Consider the following 14,917-nt stretch of genomic DNA (forward strand, 5'->3'; position numbering starts at 1 on the left):
TGTACACTGGCATCAGTGTGCATTTATTGTGCTGAGAAGTTTGATACCAAACTTCCCAGTTTTCAGTGTAGCCATTATGGTGCTGTGGAGTTCGTGTTTGACAGACTCCCAGACCATATACTCTTATGGCTACCCTGCACTTACAATGTCTACGGTTTTGTTTAGACACTGTAGGGGTACCATGCTCATGCACTGGTACCCTCACCTATGGTATAGTGCACCCTGCCTTAGGGCTGTAAGGCCTGCTAGAGGGGTGTCTTACCTATACTGCATAGGCAGTGAGAGGCTGGCATGGCACCCTGAGGGGAGTGCCATGTCGACTTACTCGTTTTGTCCTCACTAGCACACACAAGCTGGCAAGCAGTGTGTCTGTGCTGAGTGAGAGGTCTCCAGGGTGGCATAAGACATGCTGCAGCCCTTAGAGACCTTCCTTGGCATCAGGGCCCTTGGTACTAGAAGTACCAGTTACAAGGGACTTATCTGAATGCCAGGGTGTGCCAATTGTGGATACAATGGTACATTTTAGGTGAAGGAACACTGGTGCTGGGGCCTGGTTAGCAGGGTCCCAGCACACTTCTCAGTCAAGTCAGCATCAGTATCAGGCAAAAAGTGGGGGGTAACTGCAACAGGGAGCCATTTCTTTACACAAGCCCCCCCCAGCCCACAGGCCAGGAGACTCAGCCCAAGCTGGGAGAGTCTTCCTAGTCTGTCAGGCGAGGAAGAGTAGGAGAAATAGGCTGGTTAGTTGCAGGGCCTACTCTGCCTTACATCCTTCTGTTCAGGTCATTCCCTTTGGGGAACTGACCCACTTCCACAGTGATAGGACCTAGTCTGAATTGCCTCTTGTCTGCCTCTTCAATGTCTCCACCCATTCTTCTTATTTTGGGTTTAGAGGTATCCACCTCTGCTAATCTTATCTTAGCCAGGGTCATTCCTAGCTTACCCAAAGAGGTTACCCAGAGCTGGAGTAACCCCACCATGACCAACAGGGTCAGGGGGCCTAACTTGCTATTTGGCATGGGGTCTGACCACCATGCCAAGGATAGTGCAGCCATAAAGGCTAACACCCAGCAGAGGCCACTGACAGCTGTCAGTGCCCAGAACCACACCTTTAGCTCTTCACCTACAAGGGAAGGGGCTAAGTTACAGGCTTCTTTGGGTTCAGGGTGCCTGTCTGCTGTATTAGAGTGGGGGGTTACCACATTTTGTAGTAAACACCCTTCTTCCACTCTTTCTTCTGTTAGCTGAGGAGCCACCCACTCAGGTTTAACAGTTGCCTGACTAGCCAGGACTTCTTGTGGGTCAGGTTGGACTTTATCAGGGCCATTTTTGGAGTTCTCCCCTACTGGAGCAGAATCTCCCTGGCTTGCTGTAACCTTGGCTAAAGGTTGTCCACCCTTCCTACTCTGTTTTCTTTTCTTCTTCTTCTGGGGCCTGCTTGCATTTACTGCAGAGGCAGGACTTCCAGAATCCTTGGGAGAGGACTGGCACTGGACCAGTTCCTCTCTTGGGCTCTGACTAACCTCTGGGTAGTCATTTCCAAGGAGACAATCAAGGGGGAGGTCTGTACTGACTACTACCCTTCTCCAGCTAAGAGTGCCACCCACTTCTATGGGTACTAAAGCCACAGGCCTCTTAGTGACCCTGTCTAGGCTAACTCTTACCCTGGCAGTCTCACCTGGGATGTACTGGTTTGAGAGCACCAGCCTGTCATGCACAATAGTGTGACTGGCACAAGTGTCTCTCAGGGCAGTGGTTGGGATTCCATTCACCAGTAGGTGGTGGAAGTGTCTGCTTCCCTCTGGAATCTCCAACTCACCTGTTGGGCCCTGTTTCCAGTTGAAGGCTAGGAAGACCTCCTCATCTGAGGAGTCATCTCCCATGGCTACACTGGTTACCCCAGGAATTTTGTTCTGGGGTTTGTTTTTGGGACAAGAAGTGTCCTTGGTGTGGTGCCCAGACTGTTTACAGTTGTGGCACCAGGCCTTAGTGGCATCCCAGTTCTTACCCTGGTACCCACCTTTGTTTTGGGTTGTGTCTTGGGGCCCACCCACCTGTTCTGGTTTTTGGGGGCCTACAGAGGACTCTTTTTCTTTGTTTCTAGTGTCACCCACTTTTTCCTGGGGAGTTTTTGTAACCCCTTTCTTTTGGTCACCCCCAGTGGAAGTTTTGGTTACTCTAGTCTTGACCCAGTGGTCTGCCTTCTTTCCCAATTCTTGGGGAGAAATTGGACCTAGGTCTACCAGATACTGATGCAACTTTTCATTGAAGCAGTTACTTAAAATGTGTTCTTTCATAAACAAATTATAAAGCCCAACATAGTCACACACTTCATTTCCAGTTAACCAACCATCCAGTGTTTTTACTGAGTAGTCTACAAAATCAACCCAGGTCTGGCTCGAGGATTTTTGAGCCCCCCTGAATCTAATTCTATACTCCTCAGTGGAGAATCCAAAGCCCTCAATCAGGGTACCCTTCATGAGGTCATAAGATTCTGCATCTTTTCCAGAGAGTGTGAGGAGTCTATCCCTACACTTTCCAGTGAACATTTCCCAAAGGAGAGCACCCCAGTGAGATCTGTTCACTTTTCTGGTTACACAAGCCCTCTCAAAAGCTGTGAACCATTTGGTGATGTCATCACCATCTTCATATTTTGTTACAATCCCTTTGGGGATTTTTAGGATGTCAGGAGAATCTCTGACCCTATTTAAGTTGCTGGCACCATTGATGGGACCTAGGCCCATCTCTTTTCTTTCCCTTTCTATGGCTAGGAGCTGTCTCTCTAAAGCCAATCTTTTGGCCATCCTGGCTAACAGGAGGTCATCTTCACTGAGAGCATCCTCAGTGATTTCAGAAATGTGGGACCCTCCTGTGAGGGACTCACTATTTCTGACTAACACAGTTGGAGACAGGACTTGAGGGGTCCTGTTCTCCCTATTTAGGACTGGAGGAGGGACATTGGCCTCCAAGTCACTAATTTCTTCCTCTGTGAGGTCATCATCAGAGGGGTTGGCTTTTTCAAACTCTGCCAACAGCTCCTGGAGCTGAATTTTGGTAGGTCTGGAGCCAATGGTTATTTTTTTGATATTACAGAGAGACCTTAGCTCCCTCATCTTAAGATGGAGGTAAGGTGTGGTGTCGAGTTCCACCACATTCATCTCTGTATCAGACATTATTTTGCTAAAAGTTGGAAGACTTTTTAAAGAATCTAAAACTGTTTCTAGAATCTAATTTCAAACTTTTAACAAACTTTTAAACTCTAAAAGACAATGCTAAACAGGGACTTAACACACAAGGCCCTAGCAGGACTTTTAAGAATTTAGAAAAATTTCAAATTGCAAAAATGAATTTCTAATGACAATTTTGGAATTTGTCGTGTGATCAGGTATTGGCTGAGTAGTCCAGCAAATGCAAAGTCTTGTATCCCACCGCTGCCACCAATGTAGGAAGTTGGCTCTGTATGTGCTATTTCAAAGTAAGGAATAGCATGCACAGAGTCCAAGGGTTCCCCTTAGAGGTAAAATAGCGGTAAAAATAGATAATACTAATGCTCTATTTTGTGGTAGTGTGGTCGAGCAGTAGGCTTATCCAAGGAGTAGTGTTAAGCATTTGTTGTACATACACATAGACAATAAATGAGGTACACACACTCAGAGACAAATCCAGCCAATAGGTTTTTATATAGAAAAATATCTTTTCTTAGTTTATTTTAAGAACCACAGGTTCAAATTCTACATGTAATATCTCATTCGAAAGGTATTGCAGGTAAGTACTTTAGGAACTTCAAATCATCAAAATTGCATGTATACTTTTCAAGTTATTCACAAATAGCTGTTTTAAAAGTGGACACAGTGCAATTTTCACAGTTCCTAGGGGAGGTAAGTATTTGTTAGGTTAACCAGGTAAGTAAGACACTTACAGGGCTTAGTTCTTGGTCCAAGGTAGCCCACCGTTGGGGGTTCAGAGCAACCCCAAAGTCACCACACCAGCAGCTCAGGGCCGGTCAGGTGCAGAGTTCAAAGTGGTGCCCAAAACACATAGGCTAGAATGGAGAGAAGGGGGTGCCCCGGTTCCGGTCTGCTTGCAGGTAAGTACCCGCGTCTTCGGAGGGCAGACCAGGGGGGTTTTGTAGGGCACCGGGGGGGACACAAGCCCACACAGAAATTTCACCCTCAGCGGCGCGGGGGCGGCCGGGTGCAGTGTAGAAACAAGCGTCGGGTTCGCAGTGTTAGTCTATGAGAGATCTCGGGATCTCTTCAGCGCTGCAGGCAGGCAAGGGGGGGGTTCCTCGGGGAAACCTCCACTTGATCAAGGGAGAGGGACTCCTGGGGGTCACTCCTCCAGTGAAAGTCCGGTCCTTCAGGTCCTGGGGGCTGCGGGTGCAGGGTCTCTCCCAGGTGTCGGGACTTTGGATTCAAAGAATCGCGGTCAGGGGAAGCCTCGGGATTCCCTCTGCAGGCGGCGCTGTGGGGGCTCAGGGGGGACAGGTTTTGGTACTCACAGTATCAGAGTAGTCCTGGGGTCCCTCCTGAGGTGTTGGATCTCCACCAGCCGAGTCGGGGTCGCCGGGTGCAGTGTTGCAAGTCTCACGCTTCTTGCGGGGAGCTTGCAGGGTTCTTTCAAGGCTGCTGGAAACAAAGTTGCAGCCTTTCTTGGAGCAGGTCCGCTGTCCTCGGGAGTTTCTTGTCTTTTCGAAGCAGGGGCAGTCCTCAGAGGATGTCGAGGTCGCTGGTCCCTTTGGAAGGCGTCGCTGGAGCAGGATCTTTGGAAGGCAGGAGAGAGGCCGGTGAGTTTCTGGAGCCAAGGCAGTTGTCGTCTTCTGGTCTTCCGCTGCAGGGGTTTTCAGCTAGGCAGTCCTTCTTCTTGTAGTTGCAGGAATCTAATTTTCTAGGGTTCAGGGTAGCCCTTAAATACTAAATTTTAGGGCGTGTTTAGGTCTGGGGGGTTAGTAGCCAATGGCTACTAGCCCTGAGGGTGGGTACACCCTCTTTGTGCCTCCTCCCAAGGGGAGGGGGTCACAATCCTAACCCTATTGGGGGAATCCTCCATCTGCAAGATGGAGGATTTCTAAAAGTTAGAGTCACTTCAGCTCAGGACACCTTAGGGGCTGTCCTGACTGCCAGTGACTCCTCCTTGTTGCTTTCTTTGTTCCCTCCAGCCTTGCCGCCAAAAGTGGGGGCCGTGGCCGGAGGGGGCGGGCAACTCCACTAAGCTGGAGTGCCCTGCTGGGCTGTGACAAAGGGGTGAGCCTTTGAGGCTCACCGCCAGGTGTCACAGTTCCTGCCTGGGGGAGGTGTTAGCATCTCCACCCAGTGCAGGCTTTGTTACTGGCCTCAGAGTGACAAAGGCACTCTCCCCATGGGGCCAGCAACATGTCTCTGGTGTGGCAGGCTGCTGGAACTAGTCAGCCTACACAGACAGTCGGTTAAGTTTCAGGGGGCACCTCTAAGGTGCCCTCTGGGGTGTATTTTACAATAAAATGTACACTGGCATCAGTGTGCATTTATTGTGCTGAGAAGTTTGATACCAAACTTCCCAGTTTTCAGTGTAGCCATTATGGTGCTGTGGAGTTCGTGTTTGACAGACTCCCAGACCATATACTCTTATGGCTACCCTGCACTTACAATGTCTACGGTTTTGTTTAGACACTGTAGGGGTACCATGCTCATGCACTGGTACCCTCACCTATGGTATAGTGCACCCTGCCTTAGGGCTGTAAGGCCTGCTAGAGGGGTGTCTTACCTATACTGCATAGGCAGTGAGAGGCTGGCATGGCACCCTGAGGGGAGTGCCATGTCGACTTACTCGTTTTGTCCTCACTAGCACACACAAGCTGGCAAGCAGTGTGTCTGTGCTGAGTGAGAGGTCTCCAGGGTGGCATAAGACATGCTGCAGCCCTTAGAGACCTTCCTTGGCATCAGGGCCCTTGGTACTAGAAGTACCAGTTACAAGGGACTTATCTGAATGCCAGGGTGTGCCAATTGTGGATACAATGGTACATTTTAGGTGAAGGAACACTGGTGCTGGGGCCTGGTTAGCAGGGTCCCAGCACACTTCTCAGTCAAGTCAGCATCAGTATCAGGCAAAAAGTGGGGGGTAACTGCAACAGGGAGCCATTTCTTTACACAAGCCCCCCCCAGCCCACAGGCCAGGAGACTCAGCCCAAGCTGGGAGAGTCTTCCTAGTCTGTCAGGCGAGGAAGAGTAGGAGAAATAGGCTGGTTAGTTGCAGGGCCTACTCTGCCTTACATCCTTCTGTTCAGGTCATTCCCTTTGGGGAACTGACCCACTTCCACAGTGATAGGACCTAGTCTGAATTGCCTCTTGTCTGCCTCTTCAATGTCTCCACCCATTCTTCTTATTTTGGGTTTAGAGGTATCCACCTCTGCTAATCTTATCTTAGCCAGGGTCATTCCTAGCTTACCCAAAGAGGTTACCCAGAGCTGGAGTAACCCCACCATGACCAACAGGGTCAGGGGGCCTAACTTGCTATTTGGCATGGGGTCTGACCACCATGCCAAGGATAGTGCAGCCATAAAGGCTAACACCCAGCAGAGGCCACTGACAGCTGTCAGTGCCCAGAACCACACCTTTAGCTCTTCACCTACAAGGGAAGGGGCTAAGTTACAGGCTTCTTTGGGTTCAGGGTGCCTGTCTGCTGTATTAGAGTGGGGGGTTACCACATTTTGTAGTAAACACCCTTCTTCCACTCTTTCTTCTGTTAGCTGAGGAGCCACCCACTCAGGTTTAACAGTTGCCTGACTAGCCAGGACTTCTTGTGGGTCAGGTTGGACTTTATCAGGGCCATTTTTGGAGTTCTCCCCTACTGGAGCAGAATCTCCCTGGCTTGCTGTAACCTTGGCTAAAGGTTGTCCACCCTTCCTACTCTGTTTTCTTTTCTTCTTCTTCTGGGGCCTGCTTGCATTTACTGCAGAGGCAGGACTTCCAGAATCCTTGGGAGAGGACTGGCACTGGACCAGTTCCTCTCTTGGGCTCTGACTAACCTCTGGGTAGTCATTTCCAAGGAGACAATCAAGGGGGAGGTCTGTACTGACTACTACCCTTCTCCAGCTAAGAGTGCCACCCACTTCTATGGGTACTAAAGCCACAGGCCTCTTAGTGACCCTGTCTAGGCTAACTCTTACCCTGGCAGTCTCACCTGGGATGTACTGGTTTGAGAGCACCAGCCTGTCATGCACAATAGTGTGACTGGCACAAGTGTCTCTCAGGGCAGTGGTTGGGATTCCATTCACCAGTAGGTGGTGGAAGTGTCTGCTTCCCTCTGGAATCTCCAACTCACCTGTTGGGCCCTGTTTCCAGTTGAAGGCTAGGAAGACCTCCTCATCTGAGGAGTCATCTCCCATGGCTACACTGGTTACCCCAGGAATTTTGTTCTGGGGTTTGTTTTTGGGACAAGAAGTGTCCTTGGTGTGGTGCCCAGACTGTTTACAGTTGTGGCACCAGGCCTTAGTGGCATCCCAGTTCTTACCCTGGTACCCACCTTTGTTTTGGGTTGTGTCTTGGGGCCCACCCACCTGTTCTGGTTTTTGGGGGCCTACAGAGGACTCTTTTTCTTTGTTTCTAGTGTCACCCACTTTTTCCTGGGGAGTTTTTGTAACCCCTTTCTTTTGGTCACCCCCAGTGGAAGTTTTGGTTACTCTAGTCTTGACCCAGTGGTCTGCCTTCTTTCCCAATTCTTGGGGAGAAATTGGACCTAGGTCTACCAGATACTGATGCAACTTTTCATTGAAGCAGTTACTTAAAATGTGTTCTTTCATAAACAAATTATAAAGCCCAACATAGTCACACACTTCATTTCCAGTTAACCAACCATCCAGTGTTTTTACTGAGTAGTCTACAAAATCAACCCAGGTCTGGCTCGAGGATTTTTGAGCCCCCCTGAATCTAATTCTATACTCCTCAGTGGAGAATCCAAAGCCCTCAATCAGGGTACCCTTCATGAGGTCATAAGATTCTGCATCTTTTCCAGAGAGTGTGAGGAGTCTATCCCTACACTTTCCAGTGAACATTTCCCAAAGGAGAGCACCCCAGTGAGATCTGTTCACTTTTCTGGTTACACAAGCCCTCTCAAAAGCTGTGAACCATTTGGTGATGTCATCACCATCTTCATATTTTGTTACAATCCCTTTGGGGATTTTTAGGATGTCAGGAGAATCTCTGACCCTATTTAAGTTGCTGGCACCATTGATGGGACCTAGGCCCATCTCTTTTCTTTCCCTTTCTATGGCTAGGAGCTGTCTCTCTAAAGCCAATCTTTTGGCCATCCTGGCTAACAGGAGGTCATCTTCACTGAGAGCATCCTCAGTGATTTCAGAAATGTGGGACCCTCCTGTGAGGGACTCACTATTTCTGACTAACACAGTTGGAGACAGGACTTGAGGGGTCCTGTTCTCCCTATTTAGGACTGGAGGAGGGACATTGGCCTCCAAGTCACTAATTTCTTCCTCTGTGAGGTCATCATCAGAGGGGTTGGCTTTTTCAAACTCTGCCAACAGCTCCTGGAGCTGAATTTTGGTAGGGTCTGGAGCCAATGGTTATTTTTTTGATATTACAGAGAGACCTTAGCTCCCTCATCTTAAGATGGAGGTAAGGTGTGGTGTCGAGTTCCACCACATTCATCTCTGTATCAGACATTATTTTGCTAAAAGTTGGAAGACTTTTTAAAGAATCTAAAACTGTTTCTAGAATCTAATTTCAAACTTTTAACAAACTTTTAAACTCTAAAAGACAATGCTAAACAGGGACTTAACACACAAGGCCCTAGCAGGACTTTTAAGAATTTAGAAAAATTTCAAATTGCAAAAATGAATTTCTAATGACAATTTTGGAATTTGTCGTGTGATCAGGTATTGGCTGAGTAGTCCAGCAAATGCAAAGTCTTGTATCCCACCGCTGCCACCAATGTAGGAGTTGGCTCTGTATGTGCTATTTCAAAGTAAGGAATAGCATGCACAGAGTCCAAGGGTTCCCCTTAGAGGTAAAATAGCGGTAAAAATAGATAATACTAATGCTCTATTTTGTGGTAGTGTGGTCGAGCAGTAGGCTTATCCAAGGAGTAGTGTTAAGCATTTGTTGTACATACACATAGACAATAAATGAGGTACACACACTCAGAGACAAATCCAGCCAATAGGTTTTTATATAGAAAAATATCTTTTCTTAGTTTATTTTAAGAACCACAGGTTCAAATTCTACATGTAATATCTCATTCGAAAGGTATTGCAGGTAAGTACTTTAGGAACTTCAAATCATCAAAATTGCATGTATACTTTTCAAGTTATTCACAAATAGCTGTTTTAAAAGTGGACACAGTGCAATTTTCACAGTTCCTAGGGGAGGTAAGTATTTGTTAGGTTAACCAGGTAAGTAAGACACTTACAGGGCTTAGTTCTTGGTCCAAGGTAGCCCACCGTTGGGGGTTCAGAGCAACCCCAAAGTCACCACACCAGCAGCTCAGGGCCGGTCAGGTGCAGAGTTCAAAGTGGTGCCCAAAACACATAGGCTAGAATGGAGAGAAGGGGGTGCCCCGGTTCCGGTCTGCTTGCAGGTAAGTACCCGCGTCTTCGGAGGGCAGACCAGGGGGGTTTTGTAGGGCACCGGGGGGGACACAAGCCCACACAGAAATTTCACCCTCAGAGGCGCGGGGGCGGCCGGGTGCAGTGTAGAAACAAGCGTCGGGTTCGCAGTGTTAGTCTATGAGAGATCTCGGGATCTCTTCAGCGCTGCAGGCAGGCAAGGGGGGGGTTCCTCGGGGAAACCTCCACTTGATCAAGGGAGAGGGACTCCTGGGGGTCACTCCTCCAGTGAAAGTCCGGTCCTTCAGGTCCTGGGGGCTGCGGGTGCAGGGTCTCTCCCAGGTGTCGGGACTTTGGATTCAAAGAATCGCGGTCAGGGGAAGCCTCGGGATTCCCTCTGCAGGCGGCGCTGTGGGGGCTCAGGGGGGACAGGTTTTGGTACTCACAGTATCAGAGTAGTCCTGGGGTCCCTCCTGAGGTGTTGGATCTCCACCAGCCGAGTCGGGGTCGCCGGGTGCAGTGTTGCAAGTCTCACGCTTCTTGCGGGGAGCTTGCAGGGTTCTTTCAAGGCTGCTGGAAACAAAGTTGCAGCCTTTCTTGGAGCAGGTCCGCTGTCCTCGGGAGTTTCTTGTCTTTTCGAAGCAGGGGCAGTCCTCAGAGGATGTCGAGGTCGCTGGTCCCTTTGGAAGGCGTCGCTGGAGCAGGATCTTTGGAAGGCAGGAGACAGGCCGGTGAGTTTCTGGAGCCAAGGCAGTTGTCGTCTTCTGGTCTTCCGCTGCAGGGGTTTTCAGCTAGGCAGTCCTTCTTCTTGTAGTTGCAGGAATCTAATTTTCTAGGGTTCAGGGTAGCCCTTAAATACTAAATTTTAGGGCGTGTTTAGGTCTGGGGGGTTAGTAGCCAATGGCTACTAGCCCTGAGGGTGGGTACACCCTCTTTGTGCCTCCTCCCAAGGGGAGGGGGTCACAATCCTAACCCTATTGGGGGAATCCTCCATCTGCAAGATGGAGGATTTCTAAAAGTTAGAGTCACTTCAGCTCAGGACACCTTAGGGGCTGTCCTGACTGGCCAGTGACTCCTCCTTGTTGCTTTCTTTGTTCCCTCCAGCCTTGCCGCCAAAAGTGGGGGCCGTGGCCGGAGGGGGCGGGCAACTCCACTAAGCTGGAGTGCCCTGCTGGGCTGTGACAAAGGGGTGAGCCTTTGAGGCTCACCGCCAGGTGTCAGAGTTCCTGCCTGGGGGAGGTGTTAGCATCTCCACCCAGTGCAGGCTTTGTTACTGGCCTCAGAGTGACAAAGGCACTCTCCCCATGGGGCCAGCAACATGTCTCTGGTGTGGCAGGCTGCTGGAACTAGTCAGCCTACACAGACAGTCGGTTAAGTTTCAGGGGGCACCTCTAAGGTGCCCTCTGGGGTGTATTTTACAATAAAATGTACACTGGCATCAGTGTGCATTTATTGTGCTGAGAAGTTTGATACCAAACTTCCCAGTTTTCAGTGTAGCCATTATGGTGCTGTGGAGTTCGTGTTTGACAGACTCCCAGACCATATACTCTTATGGCTACCCTGCACTTACAATGTCTAAGGTTTTGTTTAGACACTGTAGGGGTACCATGCTCATGCACTGGTACCCTCACCTATGGTATAGTGCACCCTGCCTTAGGGCTGTAAGGCCTGCTAGAGGGGTGTCTTACCTATACTGCATAGGCAGTGAGAGGCTGGCATGGCACCCTGAGGGGAGTGCCATGTCGACTTACTCGTTTTGTCCTCACTAGCACACACAAGCTGGCAAGCAGTGTGTCTGTGCTGAGTGAGAGGTCTCCAGGGTGGCATAAGACATGCTGCAGCCCTTAGAGACCTTCCTTGGCATCAGGGCCCTTGGTACTAGAAGTACCAGTTACAAGGGACTTATCTGAATGCCAGGGTGTGCCAATTGTGGATACAATGGTACATTTTAGGTGAAGGAACACTGGTGCTGGGGCCTGGTTAGCAGGGTCCCAGCACACTTCTCAGTCAAGTCAGCATCAGTATCAGGCAAAAAGTGGGGGGTAACTGCAACAGGGAGCCATTTCTTTACACCAACCTTCCACCGTCTACTCAGTCCCTGATTGCAGCCAATTTCAGCCCATTATATCTCTCTTAACCTTTACTATGCCCCTTTGCTACTCTACCCATGTGTGCTCTATAAACATATGTGTCTGATGCTATGTAATACATATGGGATAAAGTACCTCGTGGAATACTTTATAGGGATACTGCAAGTCACACAGGAGTTCATTTATAAGGTTATGAAACTCCGATGTGATTTGCAATATATCCTTATAATGTATGGCAGAGGTACTTTTTTTCTTATAATCCATGGTCACACCATCACCTTTTTCACAAGCCACTTAAATCTATGGTGCATAGCCCTTTCATATGTAAGAGAGATTATGTTTGCAAATATGAAGATTAAAAAAAAAATCTCTAGTGCAAAATTAAACACATTAAAAACGTGTTATTTGCTGCAATATGTTTTAGAATCAGTTTAATACAAATCATTAAAAAAAAAAAAGCGCATTAGCTCAGACTATGTAGAAACGTGCAGAAAGAATCTGTCTATAATTACCTAAGGAGTACAAAAAAAAACTTGTGGCCACAAATATCTCCTTTCTGAATGTCACTGTACAGCTAGAACAGAGCAGAAGTAATGTTAATTTTCGTCCTTTTAACAGCTGCTTTAATTATACTCCGTGATCTGCCCTACATTTCCCTTCGGCTGCTGGTTCTGGCAGAAGGCATTGTAATGTTAGAGCGCAACTTTAATAAGTTAGTACAGTTGAGGGGCTATGTCCTTTTTTTAATAATAGGAGACTAAGTGCTTCACAAATCACTTATTATAAAGAAATGAGAGGCTGGTTTTTACACAGTGATTCCAGAATCCCATGTATTATATTGCTATTATAGATTTCTAACGTAAGCAATTCCTTGAATTTTGGCTATAAGAAGTTTCCAAATGCTCGTGAGAGGCACAGAAGCTCCAAAATTGGTCGAGAATCTCCAATCACAGAAATTACAACCCTTGACGAAGCAATAGCCAAAAGAAAAAAAAACGTGTACATCAGGGGACATTTAATATCTCCACAAATAGGACAGACGGGGATTGACATTGATGGATGCATGTAAACAAAGTATCTTTAAACTGCATTCATATGAGCGGACGTGAAGTTAGAGCTAAGCATACAGATACATGCAGGTGAACCTTTTAACTGATGCTCTTATGAAATGAGACATTCACAGAAAGAGTATATTTAAGCTTCTGAAGATTTTACAGTGGGGGCCAAGGCAAAAAAATCTAAAATATTTCTGGAGTGAACAGAATACGACAGAGCACTGCCTTTTTGGCTAGTGTCACCAGCTACCTTCCAGTTGAGAATGTAATGCGAGAAGCCAGGCTCAAAAATAAAAGGGGTGTATTGCCTAGGCATTTGTTCAAGTTTTGCTGAATGTATATGTTGTTTCATTGTCTTTGAGAGAGGCCTGGCTTGATTAGATTTTCTTGGAGCGTTTTTTCGAAGAATATTTTTCTAAACTTCTACTAAGTCAGATGTTTTATCCCAGGCCGAGCAGGAGAAGGAAAAGGAAGACAGTCCCCTGGGCTCAAAAGCTCCCATCTGGATCCCTGACACCAGAGCAACGATGTGCATGATATGCACGAGTGAATTCACATTGACATGGCGGAGGCACCACTGCAGGGCATGTGGAAAGGTAGGTGTCCGGTGAATGTCTTTATCTGTAAAGTTTTCACCCTCCAAGTCACTTGCTGTAAAGGCTGGGCCATTTAAGGTTAATTTCAGTAAACGGCAATGCATTAACTTGCACATGAACAGTGTGTGCCACTGGGGAGTAGGTTCTCCCCAGCATAGGCTTGTTCCTGTTAGTGGGGAACTGACGTGCTCAGCAGACGGGGTTGGTATTTACAGCATTACATTTACAGTATTATGTTCATGTTTTGAGGGAGGCAGGTGGTGGGCAATTCACGTCTACTCTACTTCATCTGTGGAATAATACATGTTAATTGATTATGTCCTTTTTAGATTGTCTGTCAGGCCTGTTCTGGGAATAAGCACAGCCTCGAATACTTGAAAAATCACCCTGAGCGTGTGTGTGATCACTGCTTCGCAGAGCTGCAGAAACAAGGTAAGATAGTTATTTTATTCATTGTTCAGGGAGAGTGCTCCAATTTACACAAGTATCCATTTGGTTGTTGGACTGGGCCTGGGGACCTATTGAGATGATTTTCTGTCTTGGGGATTTTGCACTGTTTTTTTTATGTGCATCCGATTGCTTAGTCCGTCTTTCATTTCTTTGTGCCTGATGAATTCATAAAGTGCTTTACATCTCTTAAAGTATGTTGCCCAGTGATTTGGCCTGCCTTTAAAAACTGGTCTATTTCATAACGGATGTTTCAAATCTTGTCTGCATGTTGTGCTATTGGGTAGTTTATCTTAACTTTCGTTAATGCATGTGGCAAATGCATTGTGTATTTATTTAAACGCTCCATAGTAATGTACATCTTGCATGACTTTATTTTTTTTTTTTAACTTTTCTTAGCAGGTAGGTAGATTACACAATCGTAATCTTGCAGAAACAACCCACACCTTAGCGCTCAACTCGCATAAGCTTTTCACCAAAAACACAATGCAAAATCTCTTTGGGTTTGTCTTTGTTTTTAATTGTTCTCTTCTTCATGTTGGAAATTGTCAGCCAGATATGATGAAATGATGCTGCGGGTTCGGTTTTGATTGGGTTCCTATCTGAAGGCATTTACCACAATAAATTAGAGCTCAAGTTAACATGGTACTGCAATTCCCTAAAAAGCCAAATTCTAGAGGGTGCAGCCTTTTCCAAGACATGGTTTGATATGCAGCTCTGTGGTTGTCCAAGGCTAAAAAGACTAATCAAATTCTGTTTCCATTTTGTGACTGTTTACAACAGATCATCAACAAGCTCTTAAAAGTGGCTCCCCTGGAAATCACAAATCACCATCCAGTGCCTTATCAACTGTGCTGCAGAGCATTCCATCTGTTCGAAAAATGAAAAAAATTCCAGCTGCTTTGAAGGAGGTACTTTATTTTTTTTTTTATTTCCATACTAAATGTTCTTAAAAGTTTACAATCTGTAAAAGAACATTCTATAAACTGAGCGAGTTCTCTTTAAGTGAACTTACCTAGGAAGCCCCTTATGGTGGGGAAAACATTACAGCTGCTTCTTAAGTAGAAGATGAATTTCACAAAGCGCATTTGTTCACAGTTCAGAACGCTTCTTTCTGTTTACCGCTCAAATGGTCTTGTCTTAGGTCTCCTTTAGTATTTGAAACCCCCTTTTATTATTACCTGATTTACCATT

General features: G+C 47.1%; 1 protein-coding gene across 1 annotated transcript in view; it reads left to right on the plus strand.

The window, feature by feature from the left end:
* FGD6 (FYVE, RhoGEF and PH domain containing 6) overlaps positions 1-14,917 on the plus strand; it is a 214,078-nt gene that overhangs the window by 168,628 nt on the left and 30,533 nt on the right. The window contains exons 16-18 of the mRNA XM_069229102.1: positions 13,130-13,276; positions 13,606-13,708; positions 14,507-14,634. Of these exons, the coding sequence (XP_069085203.1) occupies positions 13,130-13,276; positions 13,606-13,708; positions 14,507-14,634 (378 nt within the window). The remainder of the gene's footprint in view (positions 1-13,129; positions 13,277-13,605; positions 13,709-14,506; positions 14,635-14,917) is intronic.

The sequence above is a fragment of the Pleurodeles waltl genome, chromosome 4_1 (genome assembly GCF_031143425.1).
Source record: "Pleurodeles waltl isolate 20211129_DDA chromosome 4_1, aPleWal1.hap1.20221129, whole genome shotgun sequence".
NCBI lineage: Eukaryota > Metazoa > Chordata > Amphibia > Caudata > Salamandridae > Pleurodeles > Pleurodeles waltl.